We start from the raw sequence: 12,956 nt of genomic DNA, 5'->3' as shown, positions 1-12,956 counted from the left end.
AACCTTTTAGGTTTTGAAAAATGGAACCATTTAAATTTTCAAATACAATTAAAGTTGTTGCTTATTACAATGCAAGGTGACAATGATTAAAAGCTTCACATTAGTAGTGATATCAGTGTTTCCTTCGACCTCTTTCTCAGGGACAGACACAAAACTCAGCCTGCATGAAATGACAGAAAACCAGAGAATTTGGCTCTCTTTGCAAATTGACTGGGACGAGATGGGTTAGTGGGAGCTGGGGTTCTTACAACTAGTCAATATTTGTTTCCTAGGGAGTTGGTTTAACTACCTGGAAAAGTTTGCACACAATGATTAGCTTTTATAGAAATCTGTATCCAGAGGACCACTACCACCCAGGAGGGACAGAATTTGTGATGTGCACTACCAAACAGTCTTTTTCCTCCCCCAAGATGAAGGAATAAAGCTCACCATCATGGACAGATTTTAGTCTATGCATTCAGGACACCTGCCACTGTGCCAGAGGCAAGAACTTCATGTCAAGATTAAAATATAAGCCTAAGGCTACACATACCCTTCTTCATATAGCAAACTCTTTTGAGTCTCTCTCATTTTTCTCCTCTGTGCTTCACGCTAGGAAGGGATTTTATCAAAACCCCACCTGATAAATTCTGCTGCATTTCCAGGCTGAATTGTTTCCAGGAATACAAAGCGGTTATTCTTGCTGATAACACCTATTAATGTAGAGGAGACATTCATTCATCGGAAGATAGAGTAGAAGTGAGGTAGCTGCGGCTTTTGCAATTCTCTGCATCCACAGACTGTAGTTAAGGTTTTGTTTCCCTCACCACCAACAATGTAAAAATATCAGTTTCATCTTCCAACCTTGCACAGCTACTGGTGTGGTAGGTGTTTTCCCCTAGTGTAGTATCCCAAAGCCCTGCAATGCCAGTCACATGCAAATATATATCCAAGCACTCAGGATTCTATAAATTTACCTACTCAACACAGACCCAATTAGCTGTTCCTCAGTTCACTTCAGCCAGTAGATGTCTCCTCAATACCCTCTCTGGCTCCATGCGCTGACTTGGCTCACCAGAAAATTCCTGCTACAGCAGGAAAGAGTTAGAGCCAAGCATTTTGTAGACTGTTTCTTAGCTGGTTCCCTAAAACCAGTGACTAACACTCCATCAAGAAACATTTGTCGTTAAATCAGATAACTCAGTGTTGTGTGACAATTTATACTGCTCCTACTCTTATCCACTACATCCCCCAAGCGTAAGTTCAAACACTCCGTCTGTTATTCCACCCTCAGCAGAAGTGCAGCCGGTTCTGGAGTGAGAAGTGGAAGCTGTGTTACTGCATGCAGTGATGCTGCACAACAATTTGCTTTTATTCATAAAGAATTTGCATTAAAACAGGATTCCTGATCCCTGTCTACATCAGCTGCCTGTACACCACTCCAGTCTCTAATCCTCTGTTTGTTGTTTGTGACTTCATGATCGGTCTCTATGGGAACGGTTTTGATGTCATGGAGAATTATTAGTTGGAGAAACAAGCAGCAGAAGCTAACGAACTCTTCGGAAACAAAGAACCTGTTTACATGCAAATGTCGCTGGGTGGAAAGGGGCAAGGAAACAGAAATGCAGCTAGTAGAGGAGTCTGCTTCCAGAGATTTTTGCCAGTTACCCATGAGCCAACAGGAACTTTTTAATATTTAATATAGGAAAAATAACTTTGTTGTTGTTGTTATTTAATAAAGAATGTGGAGCTCACAGGCTCACTGATTTGTGTGAGGCGTCCAGACACAACCACGATTCAAACCATGAGCTATCCGTACTTCATGCCACACAAGTCCTCATGCTGTCCTCGCCACTCACCTTCCTCACATGTCCCCACGGCCATGCATGAGGCAGAGGACCTTTGCTACTGCCCTGACATGACAGAGACGGGCCTGTGCCCACCCCCAGACCCTCTTCAACAGACCCCTTCCTCCAGAAGAGCCCTTCACTGCCCACTGCCTCCAACCTGAGCTCTCACCTCCTCTTGTGCCCACTGGTCCCTGTCACACCTCACCCCTGCTCCACCAGCCCCTCTCAGGGTCCCTTTCCTCCCCCTGCACCTCCCTTCTCCATCACCCACCTCTCACCGTCCCCATCCAAGGCGTCCTCGCTGCCCTCAGCCCCTCGCTGCCTCATCCCACCTCCTCTGTCCTCAGTCACCTCAGTGCCCTATGTGTCCCCACCACCTTGCCCCCATCTTGTCCCTGCCACCTCAGTCCTGTCACTCCACTGGCCTCTCTTAGCCCTGGTTAGGACAACCAGTCACCTCAGCCCCATCTTGTCCCTGTCACCCACCAACCTCCTTCACAACCACTGTCCGCAATCACTTCAGTGCCCATCTTGCCTATCACCTCAGCCTCATTTTGTCCCCGTCACGTCAGTGTCCCCTCTTTGTCTCCACTCTTCTCCCCACCATCTCAATCCATTTGCCCCCACTCGCCTTAAACTCACATCATCCTCACTACCTCCTCCTCCAGCTTGTCCCCATTGCCTCATTCCCATCTTGTCCCCACCACCCCAATGCCCCCAACTTCTCCCTGTCACCCCCGCGCACCTCCTTCTCCCTGCCACCTCAGCCCTGTCACTCCACTGGCATCTCTTCGCACCAGTTGTCCTCAGTCACCTGTGTCCCCCCTTTTGTCCACTCTCACCCACTTGCCTCAACCCTGCACAAGCCTCACTCCTCCCCCCATCTCGTCCCCAGCACCCCCATCTCGTCCCCAGCACCCCCATCTCGTCCCCAGCACCCCACTGCCCTCATCCTGTCCCCAGTACCCCCATCTCGTCCCCAGTGCCCCCACTTTGTCTCCATCACCCCAGCACCCCCATCTCGTCCTCCCCTGTCCTCCCCTCCCCCCCGCAGACCTAAAGCGCGCGCCAACTCTCTACCCCTCCCCCTCCCCCTTCCCATTGGCCAATCCCCATAAAATCCCCGCCTTTCCTTTGACCGACAGGCCTCTCCGCCAACCAATGGGCGGTACCGTTCTGTGTACCCCTCCCTGCCCCCCCCTCCCTCCGCGGGCGGGGTTGGGCTGTGACGTGCTGGGGGGGGGGGGGGGGAGGAGGGTAGCAACAGTTGCCTCGAGACCCGGCGCGAGGCGCCATAGTGACCGTAGCCCTGGCGACTGTTCCCTGCCAACGGCAGCGCCGCGCAGCCCCGGCGGCCCGAGGGCGGCGGAGCCCGGCGGGGAGGGCACGAGGTGAGCGGGGCCGCGGGGAGGACCGGGCCGGACAGGCCCCGAGTGGGGGTGTCCCGCCGGTAAGGGGGGAGCGGAGCGGGTTAGGGTGTGATGGGGGGGGGTGGGGGGCTAGGGCATCGCTGCGGGGGCTGGGGGGCGGCTGTGGGGATCCCCGGTCCGCACGCTGGCAGCGACCCGCGGGGCCGCGGGGGTCGGTCCCCAGAGGGTCCCCAGGGAGGAGCAGGGAACAGGCAGGGCGGCTCGGGGAAGTTCCGGGAGGAGGCCCCGCTGTGGCTCCCGGTGCCTCCCCAGCACACCCCGGTGCCCCCCGGTCTCCCCACGGTGCTCCCCGGTTCCCTCCGGTCTCTCCCCGGGCTCCCCCCTGTTCCCTCCGGTGCTCTCCGGTCTCCCCCCGGTCTCCCCCCGGTGCTCCCCCCCCGGTGTCCCGCTGTCTCTCCCCGGTCCCGGCTGCCTCGGAGGAGTCGGCGCGGAGCCTTCGCTGCGCTCGGGCGGTCCCAACTCGCAGCCGTTTCACCGCTTTTCTTCCCCCCAAAAAATCCCCCTGGTGCCAGCCCCGGTGTTCGGCCGGGAGAGAACCGAGCCCGACCTCCGGCTCCTGCCCTCCTCCGGACGCGGGGCCTCGGTTCCCGGGAGACAAGCACGCTGCCACCCCGGCCGCTTCCCCTGTTGCGCTGGGCTGGTGCCTGTCTCAAGCAAGGAGTTCCTGCAGTTTGACCAAATCTTTCCAAAACTAATCCTTTTTTTTTTTTTTTTTTTTTTTGGAGGGGGGTTGCTTTTGAACCAGTTTCAGAGATGTTAGTCAAGGCTTTTCTCATCTGTTTCTGCCCAAGCTTTCCAACTTTCTATCTGCTACAAATCATTTGAGAATTCGCAATCCCTGGTCTGGGAGGGGAAACAACTTCAGCCAAAACATAAAACTTTGTCTCCTCTGAAACTGGGGTTCATTCTGTGCCTCCACTCAGACTTTCTGATGGGCTTTGCTTCAGTTGGTTTAAGTTGAATTTGCTCCGGTCTTGGGTTTTCAAGAACTATTTTCAAGTTCTTTGCCTAGTGAAAGGCTGCTGGTGTGTGGGGGAGGCATCTCAGAAGGCTTTTCTCATGGTTGTCTGCTTGAAGATGGCTTGGGTTGGCCAAGACCAAGGCACCTGTCCCTCTCTTTGAGGAAGCCTAGGATAGGCAAAGTGAGATGTCTGACCTCCAGATGGCCAAAGGCAGGTGAGGAAAAACCGTGCTCATGGGACCAAATTGTGGTGGTGGATGCCTGACAGCAGGGCTGGCGTGTGGTGGATCCCACAGTGGTACCCCCTATTTCATTTTGGAAATCGTATCTAAAAAGAAGAAAAAGAAAAAGCTGGTTCTTGCCATCTCGGTATTGCTGTACCAAGGGACCTGAGATTTGTTTGAATTCTGTGGGGGCATTTTGCGTTTGCCTTTTGGTGTATAATGTTGTGGGTGTGCTCTGTTTTTTGGTTTAAGTCTTTAGAGCTCAGGTTCTCAAAGCTGTACCTGTAGCAGCAGTGTTTAAAAATGCTCATCTTTTCAAAGGGAAGCTGGAATTCTCGTGTATTTGCAAGATCTTGGCCTGACGGCTGAAAACACGCAAAAGCAAGTGAGGGTTGACAGCTGGAATTTCTTTGTCCCTACTTGCTTTCTGCAAAATGGGAACAATACCAATGAATTCAGAGGTGGTGATAAAGAGCATCCAGTGCTACAGAGGAATGCAAGAGCCAGGTCTGTCAAATTTCATATGGGACTCCCACAGGCAGTCCCTGCTTTGCATTTCCCTGCTGTGCCATTTGCATCTCATGAATTCCTCTCATAGTACCATGTCCCTGTGCTGGGGCCCTGCCTTCCAGCTCTGTTCCCTGTGGAAAGGCCCAATATGGAGCGCAAAATCCCAAGGCTGGGCTGCAGCCTTACCCCGTGATCTGCCTTCTCAAAGAGTATTTTGTGTGTTTGTCACTTAAATTTGTATGTCAGGTGTGTAGATTGAGGCTTATCGTTGTGAGGTGGCTTGGCACAACATGCCCTGTTGAGTCGCCTGCAGAGGGGAAGGAAGGGAAAGGGGCTCCTGTGCCAAGGCCTGAGGCTTAGCAAGGTCCTCAGAGTCAGTATTAAATCACGTGTTACATGTGTATCTGTGCGTACATCTGAAATACACTTACTCTATCCTTTTGCCTGTGTAAATAGGAAATTGTAATTTTGGGCTGTAATTCATGAAGACATGAACAGGTATTGCCTCCAATGACGTCAACAGCTGTTGTGTATCCTTTGTCTCTGTTGGTAAATTAGGAATGACAGAATGGTTGGAAGGGACCTCAAAGCCCACCCTGTCCCACCCCTGCCATGGACATGACCTCCCCAGCAGCCCACGCTGCCCCCAGCCCCATCCAGCCTGGCCTTGGGCACTGCCAGGGATGGGGCACCCACAGCTCATCGGGGCAGCCTCAGCCAGGGCCTCACCGCCCTCAGGGGGAAGAATTTCTTCCTTCTATCTCATCTAAATCTCCCCTCTTTTCATTTCAAGGCACCCTCCCTTGTTCTATCCCTATACCCCATGACACAGAGTCCCTCCCCATCTCTCCTGCAGCCCCTTTAGGTGCTGGCAGGCTGCTGTGAGGTCTCCCCCAGAGCCTTCTCTCTTCATCCTGTCCTCACAGCAGGGGTGATCCAGCCCCTAAGCATCCCCACGGCCTCCTCTGGACCTGCTCCAACAGGTCCAGCTCTTATGCTTTTTCAGTTAAGTGTATTCATTGCCACTAAAAGTTACTTCTGCACTTGTTATTTCTCTACCTTCTTGTGACAAAAATGTCTTCAGAGATGACATCAATTTAGAGCTTCAGTCAACGGTTAATAAGCGTTGCTTTTCCTAGCTCTGTCAAAGTAAAATAGATGGCGCCAGTCATTGTCTTTAAATAGTCTCGTACTTGTAACACCTCGGAGCATAGACAGCTGTTAAGTTTAATCAGAACATGGTTTTGCTTTTAATATGAGCCTATAACCAAAGCCCATGTATTGCATCCTTGCCTGTTTCCCTTGTTCGGTTTTAGCACTTGAAATTGAAGCGCATTCGTGGTGTGCAGAGTCACAGAACGGGGAGGGCAGTGCTGATTCAACAGGCTTATCTTAACACCCACCTTCTGGGCCAGAGCTTCTATTTAAACCATCATCTGTCCCCCCCCCCCCCCCCCAGTCTATCCCATGCAACAAACACCAGCACGGTTATGGCTGGGCCGGCAGCCAGCTGGAGCAACGCCGCGTCCTGACTGTGTGCCCTGGGAGAAGAGCACAGGCATGCAGCCCCCAACTCCGGGGCTGTGCTGCTGGGACTTGGAGCACACATGGGGCTTCTTCCTGTGAGCTGTGCCCTGAGAGGAGGTGCCTTGGTTTGTTTGTGCTGGCTGATCTCTATCCCTGCGTTCAAATGTTCACAAACCCGCCTTATCTAAGAATGTGCTGGCTTCCTTCTGTCAGGCCATCTCTGCCTAACTAGCATGTGAATTATGCCAACTATATGCAAATGGACAACAAGAACAATCTTCAGCACAAGCCACGTACTTCTTAATACACTGAACAAAGGGGAATCCTCTTGTACAGGGCACTACCTGCAGTTAATCACTTTTTGCATTGCAGAAAGCATAGAGGCAGTTACTCAATGCACATTGTACACAAACCACTTCCAGTCAGGGAATCAAGGGAGAAGAACCGACACCTTCAGCTTTGGGTCATCTTTTTATGAAAGATTGCTGTCTTTGTGATTCACCCAGCTAAAGCAAGGACTAGAAAAGTTAAAATTTGCATATTTCAGCCAACTTTTTAGAATAACATTTGGCTGCGTGTAGACATGTGGTTTCATGTCAATGACTGAAAGTCTTCTTCTTCCAATAACCTTCGTGCTTGCTTATGACCCAAGGGGTACGGCAGCTTCTGTCCAGCACTACGTTTACAAGAATTCTGAAGTGCAAGAGGAGCGAGCCTCTTCCCAAACTTTATGACTGGTTTTGTTTTTGTTAATCTGGTGTTCTACAGGATTTAAGAGCTGTAGAAGTGCCAAATGAAGGCATTTCAAAAGTAATTTAAAGGCAATTGCTGATTATATTTTTTCAAAATGAGATTTCTACTAAGAAATTAAGAATTTCTTTTTCTGAGTTTAACAAATGGCTTAGAAGTCTCAGCATAGTATGAAAGTGTCATAGTGACAGGGCTTTGAATGAGATTAGCAACTGAAGGTTGCAGTTGCTTTCAAAGAAACAGGTGTTACAGGATGCTGTGCCAGCGAGGACTTTATATAAGCAAATACAAAAAAGAATCAGCTTATTTCTTTCCTTGTCCCAAATCAATACTTTGCTGAAGGAAATCCTCAGCATGGGAGGAAAAATTGTACCAACTGGCCATACCCTGCACCAACATGTCGTTTTGGTGGTTGGTGTTGTAAGTGTCCAGTCTCCACGAATCGTTCCTTCTGTTCGAGGTGGTTCTTCTCTTCCTTCGTATGCAGGGCTGCTGGCCTGCATGAGGACAAATGACAGCACGCCATGAAGATCAGTATGTCCCTGCCTTCTGTGGCTCAGCGATAACTTAGCCCAACTTCTTTGGGCTACCTGTTCTTTACAAAGCTTCTAGTCCTTACACAGAAAATACTGGAAGACAGGTAGGAATCATCAGAGGGGAGGAAGGGCCAATGCCTGACACCTTCCCCATGCTTTCAGGGGAAGCGGAGAGACTCCCTGCCAGTCATGAGCAGAAGCAAAGCAAAACCAGGAGACAGGGATGCTTCTGTAGGCGCCCCTGCCCAGGGGCTGACCTGCTGGCCCGGCTGCTGCACAGCTTTCTGTTGCTTGCTGCATCCATGCTGAGAGTTTTTTTTTTTTTTTTTTTTTTTTTTCCATCTTCTGCGAGGCAACAGCAGCGGTGGCTCCTGGCGTCACAAACAGCGGTGTTTGCTGAGGGAAACTGTATTTTCCTCTTCTCTTTTAGAGATTCACGGTTACAGTTTCTCCTGTGCACCTTTGGAGTGAGTGTTTTTCCCTTTCTGTTGGAGCTGAACATGTGTCTGTGCAGTGGCAGGCGTGCTGCAAATCCATGTCTCCTCGGCTGGCTCTCCAGAGCTGTGTTTTTTTAAGTGCCCAGCTTGTCTGGAAGTGCTAGGGTGAAATCAACACCAATCCTATGTGGTGATGCATCCGTTGTTCAGGAGTATTGCCTGTGAAGCACTCGGATCATGTGGCTGGTGGGTCTTCGAGGTTAATGCAAGTGGAGGCCTCCTGTGAACTGAGCACGTAATTAAGGGTGCTCCTTCTTTTGGAGATGTCATTAACGAAGACTGACAATAAACATCCAGAAAAGAGGGGAAAAAGGAAAAAGTGCAGGTGGAATGATTATAAGCAAGCAACCAAAGAGTAACGAGCGATTTCCTCCATATTCCCTCTGGTTAGTCATTTTTAGGTTGTTCTTTAGTATTAGCTTAAGATCCCATTGCTGCCATGACAACTCTGCAATTATTCAGCATAGTTTCTGACTAAACACATACAGCTGGTCAAGCATCCAACTTGTTTGAGGAATTGCATTAGTTATTTTATTTCTTCTAATCCCTTTTGGAGGGTATCTTGGATGCTGGGAGTGCAACATGCTTTAGAAAAAGGAACCTCATGGAGACAGGTAATAGCCCAACTGTAAAAGAGAAGGCAAGAGTTTAGTAACATTCTGAGTGTAACCTCCCTGCTCTGTGCTAGGATATCTTTCTTCTTTCTCTTCTTTTCTCTCCCACCCTGAGTGGTCTGGAAGGTACAGCCAAAACTCAATATGAAATACAGCTTTGGGATGTGAAACACTGGGGCAGATGTGGGTAAGTGCAAATGGACCAGTTCCCTCTAATTTATCTTCAGTCTTTGCATTTAAACAAAATATTTTATGTGATGTTTAACCTTCTGCCCTCATCCCCCAGAAGAACATGAAATGTGGATCTTTTCAAATAGTCATGACCTTAAATGACCAATCATGGGAAGAAATCTGTCTTTCATAATACAGATCATAAGGGAAATATTGGCTTCTGGTCACCCAGTTGATCTTCAGAGCTTACCTCTTCCTAGCAAGTATTTATTCCTTTTAATGTGGTAGATGCTTGGCATTGTTCAGAAGACTTGCACTCACCAGAGAAGTGAAATCTTTCACCCAGGCCTTAAAACTCTTGAAGAAAGAGTGACCTGTCCTCCATGGTTGTTTGAACTCAGAATGCAGCTTTCTCTCTATTAATAACCTTCCATAAAACTGTAAGTGCAAAATTTGCCCTCCATGTTCTAGGCGCCACTTCTGTTACCTTCACTTGCTGAGGCTAACAACTTGCAGCACCATGACTGCAGCTGGGCATCGTATAAGTAGAGGTTGTTCCTGCTTGTGGCTTAGCCCAGAGGTCTTTTGGAGTAATGTTCCTCCTCGAGGGAAAACATCTCCTGTATCTTCCATGAGATTGCGCCCAACACCTTGACCAGATAACATTTATCAGATAGGAGCCGCTGGGTGGTCGGGGCTTCTGCTTGCAGCACTGACACACGCGCATTGACATTTTGGAGTATTGTCTGGTATGCTGCAAACACGAGACAATTGTGTAAGGTAAGGAGTTCAAAGACAGATAATTTCTCTTTCAAGTTATACAGGGGCACCAAAAGTGCTTTTTGATTATTGCCACTGCTGGTTTTGACATTTTCATTCTTCCCAATCTAGCTGTTGCATAGAACTTAAAGAAAACACTTTTTTTTTTTTTCTAAATAATAATAAAAAAGTGGATTCAACATTTCTGTAGCGTCTAATAAACTGTGTTCTCAGAATTTCAGTATCCAGGTAAACCTCAGAGTTGGCCTACAACGTAATCTGGCTCAAGGTAGAGGCACTAAAGAAATGTAGCTTCTTTCAGATTTCTTCTCTAATATCAATTAAAAATCATTAGTGTTTGAGCTGCTATAGTGCCAGGAACCCCAGTATAAACTGCGAATACATTGTCTGGAGTGCTGCAAGAGGTGCAGCGGGGTTGGTCTCTGCTCCTAAGTGCTGATACAAGCAGAAGAATGATTGTTTTATGAAAAGATGGGGGTTAAGGATTTTGTGCTGGCAGCATGCTCTGGTCGCAGCAACCTCCTGCTGCAGCCCCTGTCCAAGACATTCCAGTGCTGTGCCTCATCTGCTGCCTGCTGCGTAATCCTTCTGCTTGTTGGGGGAACGGCTGTAGCCATAGCTTTTGGTTACCAGGGAAAAGCCCAATGTGTCTTCAAGTGCTGGCCTGCAGAATGTGGAGGATCTTTAGGGTCGCTGAGACACAGAACCCTGCCAGATATCTGCTCCGCCAAGAGCAAATGCCCTCCCTTACCCATGGGGTGGAAACACAGACAAAGGAGCTGTGGTGTCGGTGCTTAATAAACTGCAGACCCTGGTTTTGGAGTTGATTTTTTGGGAGCCGGTATTTCTGGTTCTTAATGCTCCCCTGGGGACACTAGAGTGAGGGCCAGGCAATGCCCTTCTGCTCGTTCCATCGTCTGCTGCCCCAGGTTACAGGGCAGTGGGGCAAGTCTCTCAAATGCAAGCTGAGGACCCGTTAGTTCTCTGCATGTTTCCTGGCTGCAAACACCTGGAAAAACACTCTGTACCTTACTATAATGTTTAGGAGTTTTTAAATCCGCTACTGTTGCCCTGCAGGGAAGTGTGCTTTGACTTTAGTTCCACAGGTCTTCATAGCTCGTGTGTAAAAAGTGCTCATCGTCTCTACCTTAATGAGGACTGAAAGGAAACACTTTAATATCAAACTGAGGGCATGTCTGTTAACAAAATCTCTCCATGTGTTCATTCAGACACTGGAGCGAGCTATATTTGTATGTCTATGTGTGGAGATCTATTTAAAAATATGTATACAAACATGTATAAATTATAATATAGCATAGCTCCAAAATAAGCTACACTGAAGGGTGCTGCTTCCATGTTTCTGATGCATCTCCTTGCCTCGAGACTTGGTCCTCGATGGCTTTCCACGGGAGCCCTGTGCCCCCTGGGGCTTCCTGTGCTGTGGGGCATGAATTTCATCTCTGATCAAGCAGCTCCCGGCTGCTGCTACCAGCTCTTCATCTACTGCGGCTGCTGAGTCTGTGTGGGAAAGTCTGCTTCAATTGCTCTGCTTTCATTTCCATTTTGCATTAGGGAAAAAATTCAACACCTGTGTTTTTCTGGGAGCCAGAAAGTTGAGATGAATTGTCTTGGAAGAATTAATATTTATTTGTTGAGTGCTTTGAAATCCTCAAATGATAGCTGCTTTAGTTGCTGATCAAAATCAAACAAACATGCATTGTTTCGATGGTGCCATTATTGCTTTGCTTCATGCCCTTTCAGGATATTTTGTGCAGAAACCCTTGCCTTTGCCATGAGGACACTGAGAACAGAGGAGTGACCTCACCCGGCTGTGGCTGCTCCGTGTCCTCCTTCGAGAAGTGCTTGGTGCCATTGCTGCCTTTTTGTCTCCCCTTGTCTGCATGGGAGCTGCTGTCCACAAGAAGCACCTGCTTGGAAGCTGCAACTCCCCACTTTGTTCTTCCCTTGTCAGAGGGCTGGAGATGTTGCAGGGTTCTATCTGGTAAAGATGCTGAAACCACACTTAGAGCCATGTTTCAGTCTTGAAAACTCAGAGGGCAGGACAGGAGAGAACTTAGAAATTCCTTAATTTGAGAGGTGTTTCTGGAGAGCAGAGTGATTGGGCAAGTTTTTCCTCAAGTGACTCTAGTATTATGATTCTCCAGTTTGTTTTATAATCCAAGTGAGCATATTTTGTAGAGTGCATTCAAAAAGTAAACTTATAGACAGAAATATTTGTGAGCATGATCTACAGAAAAGCTAAAACTCTGGTATATGCTGCTCAGTTTGCAGTATCTGATGCGAAACATGAGAGTTTCTGTGAAACTCCCTCTCTTTGCACATTTCAAGAGATGATTTATGTTGGGGATTGAATTTTTACAGCTGTACTCTAACCTTTTGTCCTTAAAACTCAAGCTCTTTTCCTAAGTACCACGAAATAACTAAATCAATACATCATACATTGCAATTCTTATTCATGTTCCCTGAAGAATTACCTAATGCTTTGGTGATGAGTCTCTTATTAGTCTATTATTAAGGAATTTTTGTCATAGCTTTAATTTTGGCAGCTACTTGGTGAACTTACATTCTGATGTTGGATGACAAAATGTTTTGTGGTGTGAATGCATCTTCCCAGTTTCTAACTGTTTTCTTCATATATGAGGATTGAATTGTGTGATTAGCCTGAACGTTACGTGATGCTTCTGCTGGAGAAAAGTAAATTGTGTATGGATGTATTTCTACTTTACACTACTGGCTTGTAGCCATCCTAGGCTCATAGTGAATTGAGAGATGGTAATAACTGGTAGCCTGTTGCCTTTATGAAATAATTTTCATACCTTTTTTCTTAGGTCTATTAAAATTAGTAGCTTGTACCAGAAAATTCAGAAAAGAGTTGAGCCTACTGTCTTTTCCTGGAAGCATCATCTTCTCCCAAATCAGCAGTAGCATGTGCTGATGAATGGAAAATTCAGGATCAGTTACAGAAGGTACGCAGTAATAGGTGGGTCTAACAACGTAATAACAAAGGATTTTAGTTTAAAGTCTGCCCTACTTTCTGCCCCGCAGAAATCTTAGTCGGCTGGGTACAATGCACTGACTGTGCTATTCCTCTGAGAAAACAGTGTGT

At 48.0% G+C, this 12,956-nt stretch overlaps 1 protein-coding gene across 4 annotated transcripts in view; it reads left to right on the top strand.

Moving 5' to 3' along the window:
- Window positions 1–3,090: 3,090 nt before the first annotated feature.
- Window positions 3,091–12,956, top strand: part of RFX2 (regulatory factor X2) — a 61,258-nt gene continuing 51,392 nt past the window's right edge. Inside the window, exons 1-3 of one of the 4 annotated variants that reach the window (XM_084498483.1) lie at window positions 3,108–3,220; window positions 11,591–11,831; window positions 12,679–12,816. In XM_084498483.1, coding sequence (XP_084354609.1) covers window positions 12,789–12,816 — 28 coding nt within the window. In that variant the 5' untranslated portion in view covers window positions 3,108–3,220; window positions 11,591–11,831; window positions 12,679–12,788. Of the gene's footprint in view, window positions 3,221–3,259; window positions 3,280–11,590; window positions 11,832–12,678; window positions 12,817–12,956 lie in introns of those variants that run through there. The other 3 variants (XM_084498489.1, XM_084498485.1, XM_084498486.1) reach the window with 3 other exon arrangements.

The sequence above is a fragment of the Aythya ferina genome, assembly GCF_964211825.1.
Source record: "Aythya ferina genome assembly, chromosome: 26".
In the NCBI taxonomy this organism is placed as follows: Eukaryota; Metazoa; Chordata; class Aves; order Anseriformes; family Anatidae; genus Aythya; species Aythya ferina.
This window is presented reverse-complemented; position numbering and strand designations above follow the sequence as displayed.